General features: G+C 31.8%; 1 protein-coding gene across 1 annotated transcript; it reads left to right on the forward strand.

Moving 5' to 3' along the window:
• The first annotated feature begins 5,932 nt into the window (after window positions 1-5,932).
• LOC100776705 (boron transporter 1) lies at window positions 5,933-10,613 on the forward strand. The gene is made up of 12 exons (XM_003554519.5): window positions 5,933-6,491; window positions 6,645-6,727; window positions 6,889-7,081; window positions 7,211-7,349; window positions 7,491-7,656; window positions 7,806-7,972; window positions 8,073-8,246; window positions 8,499-8,594; window positions 8,686-8,823; window positions 8,998-9,323; window positions 9,421-9,688; window positions 10,013-10,613. Exons 1-12 carry the CDS (start codon window positions 6,388-6,390, stop codon window positions 10,328-10,330), a joined length of 2,172 nt encoding a protein of 723 aa, XP_003554567.1. The 5' UTR covers window positions 5,933-6,387; the 3' UTR covers window positions 10,331-10,613.
• The last annotated feature ends 3,339 nt before the right edge of the window (window positions 10,614-13,952 follow it).

Here is a 13,952-nt window from a genome sequence, read left to right on the forward strand (position 1 = left end):
GATGCAGTTTTTATCCTTTATTATTTATATATTCATTATGAAAGTATGTAAAATTTTATTAAGAGTATTAAAATCAATCTTCAATTTTACATGTTGAACACATATTTTAATATGTAGATTATCATCTAATACTAAAATATTTATTAAATACTAAATAAAGTTAAAAGATAATATAAGGAAAAAATTCATAAACATAATAAAATTATAAAATGAGTTAAACAAGTCGAGTTTAAACATTTTTTAACAAGTAAAACTTAAGTTTTCAATTAGACTTTTTTAAGAATCATAGGAATTGAACTCCTTTAGTTCAATCCATTTTTCTTAACAAGTATAAGCCTAAAGTTGAACCTTTGAAATAAGTCAAATTGTGATTCCATAATAATCAGGGTAAGGAGGAGATTTGTTGGAAAATATCTTTTTCAGGATGGCATTGAATAATTGATTGTTAGCAAATCAAGTCTTTGAGAGAAGTTTAATTAATGAATTGTTTTCTGTTATATTTTATTTCTAAGAACACTATATAATAACAATACTAATTTAAAAAGATTAAAAACATTTTTAAAAAGTTTATTTCCGTTTCATATATAATAATTTGTTTGGTTTTCCGTAGGCTGCAAATAGACGTTCCAGTTGAAAGGAATAATTTTTTGTTTAAAACGCGGTGTCTTGGAATGAGTGCCATAGCTGATCAAATGTGTAAGCAAACATAGCATATTGCGTGCATGTAAAAACACTTCTCACAGTAGCATGACAGGCCCGTAGAGAGTCCTTGTGTTGCAAATTAATAAAGTATGACTCTATGAGCGCCATTTACTACTGATGTATGATGATATGATCCATTTTATGAGCAATCAAAACAATATAGCCACACAATTAGTTTACAGCCTTCCCCACTCTAGCCTAGACTGAAAAAAAAAGTTAGAAATTAGAGAAATGAAGTAAATTAAAAAAACTTCTTAGTATACAGCGAATTGAAACTCCAAAAAAGATGTAACCAATTTAGTGAACTAACCATCACACAATAGAATGGACCTACCACTTTGTCAATGACTCAATGGTGTTGAACTTCACATTAAGTAGGGTGCTTAATGCTTATCGCCTTTATTGGCAGGTTTATTGTTCCTTATTTGCCTTTGACATCTTCAATCATGTGTAAGACTAGAATAAAGTTTTGTGCTCGACAAAATCATTTCAAGCCTAGCAACAATTATAGTGGAGGAAAACTACTTTGGAGGGACAAGTTTTGTGTTCATATGAACCTTCCCCAAGTTGTTACATTAGGTGTGCGACTGAGCAATAATGGCATGCGATTTTTTCTTTAATCATTTAGATGAGTTTCAAAGTGTGTATATGAAATATACTAGTTTAAGATAAACAAACTGAGGATGAAATTATTCGCGCTTGCACATGATAATCAATGATAAAAAATTTGTTCTGGATTGCTTTATTACCAGAGTTTCATTATTGCAATATCTCTAATATTAGTTCAGCCTTTAATCATTGATATTAAAATTCTTAGATTCAATTCAGAACCATAATGCACAACGCTTTAAACAAAAGAAACAATTAATTAAATTAAAAAGGCTTATGGTGGTGAGGTTACTGGATAGTGCGATACAAGGTTTCAATCTTTCTGACAAATTAGGGCATAAGAAACATCGTTTGTTGCCAACATACGAATAAAGAGGATTTAGATATTCTTATTTATTAGAATTTAATTGAAATATAAGTGTAAGTTTTTTTATTCTGTTATCCAATAATGAATTGTCAAATGATTGAACATTGTCAATTATCATTTATAATAATCATTTTAAAAATCATATGTAGGTAAGTTTTAATCAGTTTACATTACAATAAGAAAATCTTCACACTTTTGCGTAAAAAAAAACTTTACACTATCAAAATTAGACTCGATTTATTAGCATCGTCACTCTTATTATTTTTTCTAAGCAAAATGATTTTTGTTAATGTAATTCACATTAATATCTATCTATATATAGATATACACTTAATCTAATACAGTATTCAATTATTAATGTGTATGATAAAACTCATTTCACTAATTTATACGTTTTAAGGAATTAGTGTTGTGGCTTTCCGCTAAAAGATATTTTACTTTCAACGAAAAAGAAAACACTAAAGATTACAGAGAAAAGCGAGCAATCGAAGAGTAATTAATAGAAGAAGTTTTTTTTTTTAAGAGATAAAAATATTATTAAAATCACTTAACTTCACACGAGACGTGCTTAAAGCTAAGCCCAGAAAAATTACAGTCTTGTGAGTAATTAGCTACCGTTTTTCAAATCAAGAAGATCACAACTATTTGAAAGAGGAGCACGCCCAGTCATATTCGCATAATATATTATCATGATGGGTCCAAACTTTATAGATACTAGTACGAGTGTTAAATGTTATTTGTTTAAAATTGAGTTTCCAAACAAAACTTTAATATACAAATACATTTTTAAAGGTAACTATGAGAATATTTGGAAAGCAAGAAAATAAATATTTGAGACAAAAGTATTTTATAAAAAGATCAAGATTTTTATTTTTATCTGTTGGATGATATTAAAATGCATCTATAATAATTTAAACTTTTTAAGTGTAAATCAAACATGTACCGAATGTATTACAAAATTGAGTTTACTATGCAAACCTGAAATGCTAAATGACGTTGACCGATGAGCATCTTTTTAGTCCTTTTGCAGAGAATGAACGTTGGGCAGCACAACAACATGATCTGCATTGAATAGTGAAAATGTGATGAGCCCGAAAAGCCCAACGCTATTTTCACAATTAAAAAGCCACCAGATTTAGAGAATAAAAACAGAATAAATGGATTTTATATGGGCAAGTTGCAAATTTTTGGCTCAACGACAACGAATCTCTCTTTAGAATTGGAGTTTGTTACAGAGACTCGGGGCAATTGGGCATGCTCGTGCATGAATCCTTCATGACCTAGCTAAAGTTGTTAATGCTACTACTTTATTAATACGTCTGAAACAGATATTGGTCCCATGCCAATACCATAGCATGATGCGACATTCTAAACTTAAATATGTGCGACTCAGTGTCCTATAACATTATACTCCGCATCATTATTATTCTTAATAAAATAAAAGAATTTTATATGATAAAGATTTTGTTTTTGCTTTTGCGACATAGTCCTGTTACTATTATTTTGTTTAAGATTCAAAGCATGCATGCTACTTTTTTTTTATACTAATTTAACTTTTTTTTTGTGCTATACTAATTTAACTTTTAATTATAAAATATAAGACAAACAATAATTGATAAACATATATGAATTCTAAATTAGAAACTCAATTTTGTTATATTCGCAATTTTCACGTACTTTGTACATTTATGATTTCTTTTATAAAAATGACAAAATGAGTCAAACAATTTTGTAAATGATTGAGTCAACTCGCCTTATTTTTAGAAAATAGATCCAACAGGTTAATTCACTCCATTTTAGAGTGAGTTAGCATGATAATTGACCTAAAAATTGAAAGAAGACAATGAAACCAAAAACTAAAGAATAAAACTTAAAGTTTCACTCAAATAAATAATGAATTTAATCAATTAACTAGAAATAAATTAAAAATTCACAAGTTCACAAAGAACTATCATTTATAAAAATTGCTTAAGGTGTAAAAAATATACTTTAAGTATACATCTACAAATAGCGGTCGGCATTCTAATATAATCCCCGACAATTTATTTTGAGTTCAAAATAATTTTAGATATATTTTTATATATGTTTGGTTTTACCTTTAAGAAAAATTTAGAATTTATTCTCATCTAAAATTGATTTTTGGATCCAAACTATTTGAATAACTTCTATGTTTGATTCAAAATTTTGTATTAAATTTTATTTTAACTTATTTTATAATAAAACATACATGGATTACATTATTTCAAAATCAATTTTACAAAATCAAATTTTATTTAAAATTAATTTTGTCAATGTCCATCTAAATAAACAGTATGTTTTTTCTTTTTCAATTTTTCTTAATTTTTGTGATTTTTCTTTTTCATCAAATGTATTATTCAAGTCAAGTACTAACAAAGATTGATTCAGTTGGTAAGAATGAAACTTATATTTTATAAACATGTGAGTTTGATTTTCTCGTCTTGATGAATAACTAGGATCCAATTCATCTAAACTTTTTCTATAAGAAGAAGAAAAATTATTGTAGTATAAGGTTTTCATCCTATGACCAAAACCAATTGATGTTATACGTGTGAGTGTCAACCATTAAGGAACACCGGGAGGTATGTATAAACCAAATTCTTGAACGTAGAATTATACAGTTTAACATGACAAGGGGAAGCTAATAAATATCCCGGAACAAACCTCTATATGCATGACAGCATGAGTTGTCAAACTTCGAAAGGCACATGGGCAAACAAAATATACATTATGGGGCTTTGTTTAGGTGTTTAATAAGCTGTTGAAATTTCTAATGTTGTCTTCAGAACAATTTGGAGACTAGTTTGATACATAGAGAATTCAATGTTGGTTTTGTTCAATTTAATAAACAAACCATAGCGGTTCTGTCAACAACCAATCATTCTGAAATGTTTAATCGTTGAGTGAAAGTTTAGAAAATGAGAGAAAAAATAATTAAAAAATTAAGTGGCGAATAATACCACCATTCTTTTGATAAAATAATGATGACGTTTAAATATGATTTACTTCTGTTAAAATAAATAGATTAATACAACTTTAAACTCATTTATTATTTTTTTTCTTTACAAAAATCCATTTATATTTTAGAAGTTTAAGTTGCTATTTAAAGGTCAAACATTATATATGAGTTTAATTTTTATGTGTAAAAACAAAATCATTATCAAGTGATTAGACATTATGATACATTAAAATTTGTTATTGAATTGAATGATAGTAATTTTATATGAGAGTACATATATTATTTTCTCTAAATATATATCCCTAAATCTTTAACACGTGTTTTGATGTAAAATTTGACTCATAAACTTTAATTTTGTTTTAGAAAAAAACGAAAACACTACTGCATTCTTCGGAACAACGCGAGCAGTCATGTACTCAGCGAAATAAACCGAAGGTGGTGGATCTAAAATTAGATTAAAAAAGTTAGAGAGTCTTTCATTGGGTTGTTTTGTATTTTAATTTTTACTGAAAATAAAAAATAGTGATAAAAATGTATTTGATTGAATTTTTATTTTTAGTAAAATTATTTTTCCAAATGAACCAAAAACTAGGAACAATAAAATTTCATTTTTAATAAAAGGAACCTCATTTTGGGTAATGAAAACGCGGTGACAATATAATTTTAATCAAATTAAAAAATATATTTTCTTTTAAAAATGCATTTTCAGTATTTTTATTTTTTAAAAGCAAAAAATAAGAAATTAAATCAAACATGTTTTTGAGAATTTTAATATTTTAAAAATAAAAATAATTTTTAAAAAATGAAAAAAAAATAAAAATATATACCAAACACACCCTAATAGTGAAGTAAATCGGTTGCTATATACTCAACGAGGGATGATATCGCATCTCTTGCCACTATATACAGATTGATATCACCTATCAGTTGCATTACTGCTTGAAAGTTATGATATGTTTTTAGAGCCAATAAGCTGCTGTTGACTACTCGTGTTAATTACCACAACTTTTTTAAAACATTATCTTGTAAGTTAAGGACGGCATGGCGTAAGTTACTTTCTATAAAGGATTCAATATGTACTTCTTTTTGTAAACTCAGCAATTTTTATTGAAAGATCCAACATAATTCAGTGGGTCCGGATTATAATTGATGCTGACTTTTTGGCATAAAAGCATTGAAGGACTATTGATGATGAAGCTGGAAAGATTGGACTGATCTGTAGTATTTACATTTTACGAGCCTGCCAGTGGCACACAAAGTGCTTTCCACACCAAATCTACCTTCATTTTTTCTTTCTCCAATGCTTGCTTTCTTTTTTAAAGCTTATAAATACTCTCTACCCACACACACATTGTTGTTATTAGGAAGAATACAATACAAGTTGCTCTTTTCGTGGTTCTAAGTGCTAACCAATAAGAGCATCTATCCCGAGTTCCAAACACTGCTTTTTGGTACAGCTGGCTTCTCGGCATATTCATCCCATTGAACCTCTCACTCTCCCACATGTCTCTTGAAGCCAGACTGCACCATTCATGCTACATTCTTGTTTAATTTGTCCCCACATTCTTCTATTTTCCTTCCTCAATTTGCTTGTGATTGAGCCTTGTCAAGAAATCTAACCAAAATAAACTCAAAACAAGAAAAATCATGTAAATTATACATTGTTAGTTTCTGGTTAGCATTTGAAGGCCTATATTGATTCCCTTTGACCCTTTTTGGTGGGGAAAAAGATATGGAAGAAACATTTGTACCCTTTGAAGGAATCAAGAATGATCTGAGAGGAAGGTTGATGTGCTACAAGCAAGATTGGTCGGGTGGAATCAAAGCAGGTTTAAGGTATGTAATGTATATATATGCTAGCTGAAATTGTTTAGCGATTAGTGGGGTATGTATGTACTGAAAGGTTTTAATGTTTCTAGGCTTCAACCAATGGTGTTTAATTAAACAGACATATATATAAGTTTCACAATTTTTGCTTCCCTTTCACAGGATTTGGGCCCCCACCACATACATATTCTTTGCTTCCGCAATACCAGTCATTTCATTCGGGGAACAACTAGAACGAGATACTGGTACTAAATATTTTGATTTCAATGGATTCTTCTTTTTCCTGAGAAAAAAAATAGTAGTATTATAATATATGATCCTTTTGAATTGAAAGAACTCTGGAAATAGGACGGTATTATAATTTATAACTACACTATCACAACTTGATGTTGTTTTGCATTTGCAGATGGTGTTCTAACTGCTGTTCAAACATTGGCATCCACTTCAATATGTGGCATTATACACTCAATCCTTGGAGGTCAACCTTTATTGATTTTAGGAGTGGCAGAGCCTACGGTGATCATGTACACGTTCATGTTCAATTTTGCGAAAGAGAGACCAGAGTTGGGCCGGGATTTGTTTCTGGCATGGACTGGATGGTGAATAATTTTTTTTATTTATGTTCTTGATGTCTTCATATGGAGACCTTGATGCAATTGTTTTCTAGTACAATTCATCATGATTTGGCTTAACATTGTCCTATTTTCTTTTATAACTTGACTTTGTAGGGTATGTGTCTGGACTGCACTGTTGCTATTCTTGTTTGCCATCTTAGGGGCTTGCTCTATAATCAACAGGTTTACCCGTATTGCAGGAGAGTTGTTTGGCATGCTTATTGCAATGCTCTTCATGCAGCAAGCTATCAAAGTAAGAACAGTTATCAAAGTTTACCTTTGCCATTCATTTGCTGTTGCTTAATACTAAGAGTTCACATGATATATTAGTATCTGAATTAGCAATGCACTTTGGCCAAATTCATTTTAACATCCTACCGGCATCATTGTTTAGGGACTCGTGGATGAGTTTCGCATACCAGAGAGACAAAATTCAAAATCAATCGAGTTTATACCTTCATGGAGGTTTGCTAATGGGATGTTTGCTTTAGTCCTTTCGTTTGGCCTTCTTCTCACTGCATTAAGAAGCAGAAAGGCTAGATCATGGCGTTATGGTACCGGTAAGTCTTTGTGTTCGGATCATAAAGGACAGGCACACAAGCTCTAATAGACTAATACCATGTCATAAACTGGCAATCCCAAAAACTATTAGCTGAAGACACTTAACTGGTTTTATATTACATCTCTTAACACTATGAATTTATTACAGGTTGGCTTCGCAGCCTAATAGCTGACTATGGTGTGCCTCTTATGGTCCTAGTTTGGACAGGTGTATCCTACATACCAGCTGGAAGTGTTCCACATGGTATTCCAAGGCGTCTGTTTAGCCCAAATCCATGGTCACCGGGTGCATATGAGAATTGGACTGTTATTAAGGCATGTAAATTGCAAGTTCTCATCTAATTATCCATTGTTTACTAACAAGTTGACTTGTAATAGAAGTATATATTGTACTGATTTGTTATGAATATAACAGGATATGGTTCATGTTCCTGTTGTGTACATAATCGGAGCATTTATCCCAGCAACCATGATTGCAGTACTTTATTACTTTGACCATAGTGTGGCTTCCCAGCTTGCCCAGCAGAAAGAGTTCAATTTGAGAAAGCCATCTTCTTACCATTATGACTTGCTCCTTTTGGGATTTTTGGTAAGCCAGTTCTTTGAGTTCCTTCCTAGCTTCAGATTTTAGCATTGAACTTTAATTTGTCATATATTCATACTTAGAGAATAAATTCTCATCCAACCACTGCCTTAAAAGTCATTTCAAAGATTATTTCTGATTGCTTGACGATATAATTTTTTTTTATACTGATATTTAGTACATGCCTATTAAAATTATACTTAATTGAATAATTCTTTTTCTAATGATAAATTTCAAAAAAAAAATTCTGGATGGAAGACCTTAATGTGTGGCCTGATTGGAATTCCTCCTGCAAATGGAGTCATACCACAGTCTCCAATGCACACAAAAAGTCTGGCAACTCTTAAACATCAGGTAAATCAAGTTGTCAATTTCTCCCTAATTAATTTCTAATTGCAAGCACTTTGTCAACAAGTCTCATTGAAAAAGAGCAATGGTGGTACAGTTGCTTCGTAACAAACTGGTGGTAACCGCACGAAAAAGTATGGGAAAGAATGCTAGTTTAGGACAGTTATATGGCAACATGCTAGAAGCCTACAATCAAATGCAGACCCCTCTTGTTTACCAGGACCCCTCTGCTCGAGTAAGTTTACTAACTTTTTTTCTTGTGTCACTGAAAATCATTGCTTAATCACTTTTAATCATTGCACAGAACAATTCCTGCTTAGGTCAGAGTGAACCTTATTATTTGTACCTCAAGTCATCAGCATATGACTTCTTGCTATTTATGCCACATATTATTATGACCATTGTTCAGGCACAAGGACTAAGAGAACTTAAAGAATCAACCATTCAAGCAGCTACCAGTATGGGAAACGTGGATGCCCCAGTAGATGAGACTATATTTGATGTTGAGAAAGAAATAGACGACCTGCTTCCTGTTGAGGTAAAGGAACAGCGTCTCAGTAACTTGCTTCAATCAACAATGGTGGGAGGATGCGTTGCGGCCATGCCTTTACTCAAGAAGATCCCAACCTCAGTCCTTTGGGGTTACTTTGCCTTCATGGCCATTGAAAGTTTGCCAGGAAACCAGTTTTGGGAAAGAATCCTATTACTCTTCACTGCACCAAGCAGAAGATACAAGTAAAAACAAAACATTCTATTTCTTATATATCCTTCTGACGTTCAATCCTCTACTTCATTCCTCTTACTGATCAGCAAATTTCTTCTTTATGTGCAGGGTGCTTGAGGATTACCATGCTACTTTCGTAGAAACAGTTCCTTTCAAGACAATAGCAACATTCACCATTTTCCAAACCATTTATCTTCTTATATGTTTTGGACTAACATGGGTTCCTATTGCCGGGGTCATGTTTCCTATGATGATCATGCTCTTAGTTCCGGTTAGACAGTACTTTCTCCCCAAGTTTTTCAAAGGGGTACACCTTCAAGATTTGGATGCAGCAGCATATGAAGAGCAAACAGCTCTACCATTCAACCTTGCAACAGTATGATTTTTTATCTTATCCAACAAACATAGCTTAAATTTACGACAGAATAAAACTTAGATACAGTTTCGTAAGTGTTTTTAGTACTGCTTTCCAATCAGAATTGAAGATTCACCTCAGTAATCTGCATAATAAATTTTTCCATTAAAGGTCAACATAAATTACCAACAAGATGAAACTTCAATTTTGATTGTAGAACAACACCAGAAACACCAATGCAGCCTCATCTAAGTTTTGCCCTTTATGATAATCCACATTTGCGTCATTTTTATATATATATTTTGTGGATAAACTTAATTATATTCCATGCAACTGTCCTAACAGCACTCGGAGTTTGGAGCTGGTGCTTCTCAAGTTGGAGAAGGTGAAATCCTAGATGAAGTTATTACTAGAAGCCGTGGAGAGTTTAGGCACACTAGCAGTCCAAAGATCACAAGCTCCACCCCAACACCAAGAACTGATCCTAAAAGCCATTTAAGCCCACGCCTCTCATTTAGTGCTCGCGTGGGTGAGTTCAAAACTGAGCAGAGTCCACGATCTGGTGCAAGAGGTCCCCTCAGTCCAAAGGCAGGAGAAGTGAGATTATCAAATCTGGGAAGAAGTCCACTTAATCCAGATTCAAAACAGCAGGACCAAAACTAATAATTAAACGTAGAAGATTGCAGTCATATGCCTTAGAAGGACTTTATAGGAGGCTTATTTGTTGCTACATTTCCATTCTAGTTTGTTCTTTAATTTTGCTTGTCATGGTTGTAACTTGTAAAGTCCTTTCCCTTGTCCCATATTCGACAGATATGAGATATGTAACAAAGTGTGGCGCTTTCCTATATCAATTGTATTAGTGAATGTTACTATATTTGTGCAAATGTATATCATCATCACAAGTTTGTTTCAATAAATTGTGACTAGTTTGAGTCTTGTATTACTTCTGATTCGTGTATACTACAATTGGATTTTATGGTTCATATCCCTCTATCACTTAGTATAATAGTATCTGTCTTCAAACTCATAGAAGTATCTACGAATCACCAAATAAATTATTTGATGCTTGAGATTACGTACCATGTATTTATGGCCACAGTCAATTTTCACATGAGATGTTGTTGAGTTTTATTAAAAAAAAAATCATAAATTAAAAATTCGATTAGAGAAAATTAGACAAGAACATCGACACGTGACAGTTTCAAATCATGCAATCATTTCTCATCAACAACACATATACATACTGAATGTTGAAACCATGATCGTAGGATTCCTTAAGGAATACAATAATATAAATATTTTGAGCATGGGTTCAATATATATAACATCTAGATGTGTACATCAAATTAAACCCGGTAGACACTAGTGGGTATATTCGTATGTTATTCTAAGCCCTAGCCAATACCATGGCATGCAGATTAAAGCATGTGAGTGGTGTTCATGTACTGTTTGTGTGCGTGGACTAACTTTTGGGGTCACCTTTTTGGTGATAGGCATAGCAGCGTCCTGAAATCGAGAAGATTCATCATCCTCTTATTGGTGGTCAAAGTGGTCATCATTGCAACATGAAAACAAGACCGCACTTGGCAACAGAGTTTACTAGGAAAAGAGGCTTTTAAAAGAGAGAGAGCGAAATAAAGTAAAGAAGCAAGTGTGAGCAGAATCGATTTCCAACCGCAAATCCAAATAAAAATGAAGAGGTAGCTCCCACATGACATTGTCAATTTCAGGAAGTAATCGTGGATGATCAAGCAATGCTAATGTCGTATGCTATTCTACTATTCCGTGGTGGGGTTAATTTCATTCATTTGGTCTAAAGAGGTTACATCTCTGTCAAATGATTCCTAAGATCTCAGTCGTTTGAGTACAAATCAGCAAAAAGCTCCAAAATAAATAACGTAACATCGGGTTATATATAAAGACAACAGAATTGGGTGCGGAATAAAACCAGAATAGGAGTATTCAAGAAATGACACCTCAGTTGACCATGGACCACTGCATGAGGCTTTGCAGAATGTGAAGTTATAAAAAATCATTTGAAAATAACCTTGTCAAAATTTGTGACCACACAAGGCTGGCACCCCTTCAAGCCACCAACTCCAAGTGCATCATCTTCAACCCTTTACATATACGAACAAAAAATCACTGAGCCATTGACACATCTTGTTTAACACAAAAAACTAGTTATAGAAAAAGGGTTCCAACTTGTAATGTGTAACATTAGAGAGCTGATACGTGCTCACTACTTATCTATGGAAACAGTAAGAAAGAAACTTATTTAAGAGAACTACACATGACATGACCCAGCAATTAATCAACCTAATGTATATACCAGTTATAGTGAAGACTAATTAATGAAGGACTAGTGGTAGAAATCAAACACAACTTTTTTACGATTCTATATATGCTATCAGCTGATTTTGGCATCAGTGGAAGAAGACAGAAATACAATGAGTCGTGAGATGATGGTCCCGCTAGCAGTATGGGTGTTGACCAACCCAAAGGCTAGGTAAGTAGATATCAGCTCAGTATCACCAATTTTAGAAACTTTAGAACATAATGATTAATGAAGTAAAGAATACTTGTAGATTGTTGAGTGGTAGAAACAGATGTAGTAAGCTAGATTCCTCATGTCGTCTACTCTGGATGAAGAATGTGCTAGAAAAATTGGTGGCCATCATTATATGCAACAAAGAAATAACGAAAGAGAAAGCATAGTGCCATAGTACTATCATGATGTGTATGAAAACTAAAGTTCCTCTTGGTAGAGAAATAGCCCATCATAAATAGCCATAATTATTCATGATTATACATGATCTTATGCATTCTTAGGTCTTTTGGTAAGGAGATATCCTCCAAAGAAAAACATCTTTTCATGAAAAATACAATCTTTTGTACTTATAGCTTTTCATGTGAATAGATACATACTGAAAGAAAATAATTCTTTTTTATATTTACATCTTTTCATTAATAAACATACAATTTCATGAAAAAATATCATATTTCATTAATTTAAAATTCCCTCTATTTAAATTAAAGAAGTTGTGTTTTGAAACATGACTTTTAATTTTTTTTTTAAGTTGTGTTTTTAATCATGACTTTTTATTTATTTTTTAATACATTTTGTTGAAGTTGTGTTTAGCAACAAGACTTTCTAATTTTATTTTTTTTATTGAATTGGTGTTATTAAACATGACTGTTTTATTTATTTTTATTTTCTAAAATCGTGATTCAAATCATGATGTTTTATATTTTTTCATTTTTTATTCAAAAATCAGTTCATTTAAAACAACTTTAATTTATTTTTAAAAAATGAAAGTCATGTTTTAAAGGCTTAAAAAATAGTTATGCTCTACTTAAATATTAAGTTATATAAACAATTATATTATATTAAAATAAATATTGATAAATTATATTAAATTAAACATCAAGTATAAATTTCATCTAAAATCTTAGAATTTTTTTGCATAGCTCTACACTTGAAGGAAGGTGTAAATAGTGAGTGCAAGAATATATATATATATAATGGTAACCATGGTAACCAATAGGGATGAAAATGCGGACCAAAATTGCTACATGCTTAAGTATATATGGATCCAAGTATGGGTATTTTCTTTTTCAAACATAGGTTTTGGACAAATGTTATAGTACCTACTCATTTTCTACCCTTGTCATCCTTATTCAAAACATGACTTGCCCATTTATGTAATGTTTTCAAAATTTACCTGTTTTTCATTTTCGTTATCTTGAATAAAAGTAATCCCTCGTGTAAAACTCCTGAGTGAAGCTATTTGCCTATTTTTGAAACAGGGGAGGCCCCGCTCCCAACGCACGCTAAAAATAAAATTGAAGAAGTCTTTTATTTTATTTTTAATTAGGTCCAACTATAAACTGAGTTTTGCACCAATTTTTTCTTGAGGAATTTAATTCCTAAAAAAAAATATTAGTTATAATAGCACATTGAATAAAATAAAAAATAGAAAATAAATAATTTTATAAAATATAAAATGGAGTACAATCGCTTACTTTTGAAGTTTGAACTTCTACTGGTACAAAAGCAAAAAGAATAAAATTTGTATATGAGTAAGTCACATAAGATTTAACTGAGAATTTCGGGAGAACTAGGACATGAAATTACTTAAACAGGAAGGCTTGGAAGTTGGAACGTTGTAAAATGCCTTGGGGCTCCAACAAGCACTTGATCTTAGTCTAGGTTTGACTAGCTGACTTGGCCCTCAAGTGAGTTTGGGCCTGTACTCTTAGATGGGCCTATACCATAGAG

The sequence above is a fragment of the Glycine max genome, chromosome 19, assembly GCF_000004515.6.
Source record: "Glycine max cultivar Williams 82 chromosome 19, Glycine_max_v4.0, whole genome shotgun sequence".
NCBI classification, from domain to species: Eukaryota; Viridiplantae; Streptophyta; class Magnoliopsida; order Fabales; family Fabaceae; genus Glycine; species Glycine max.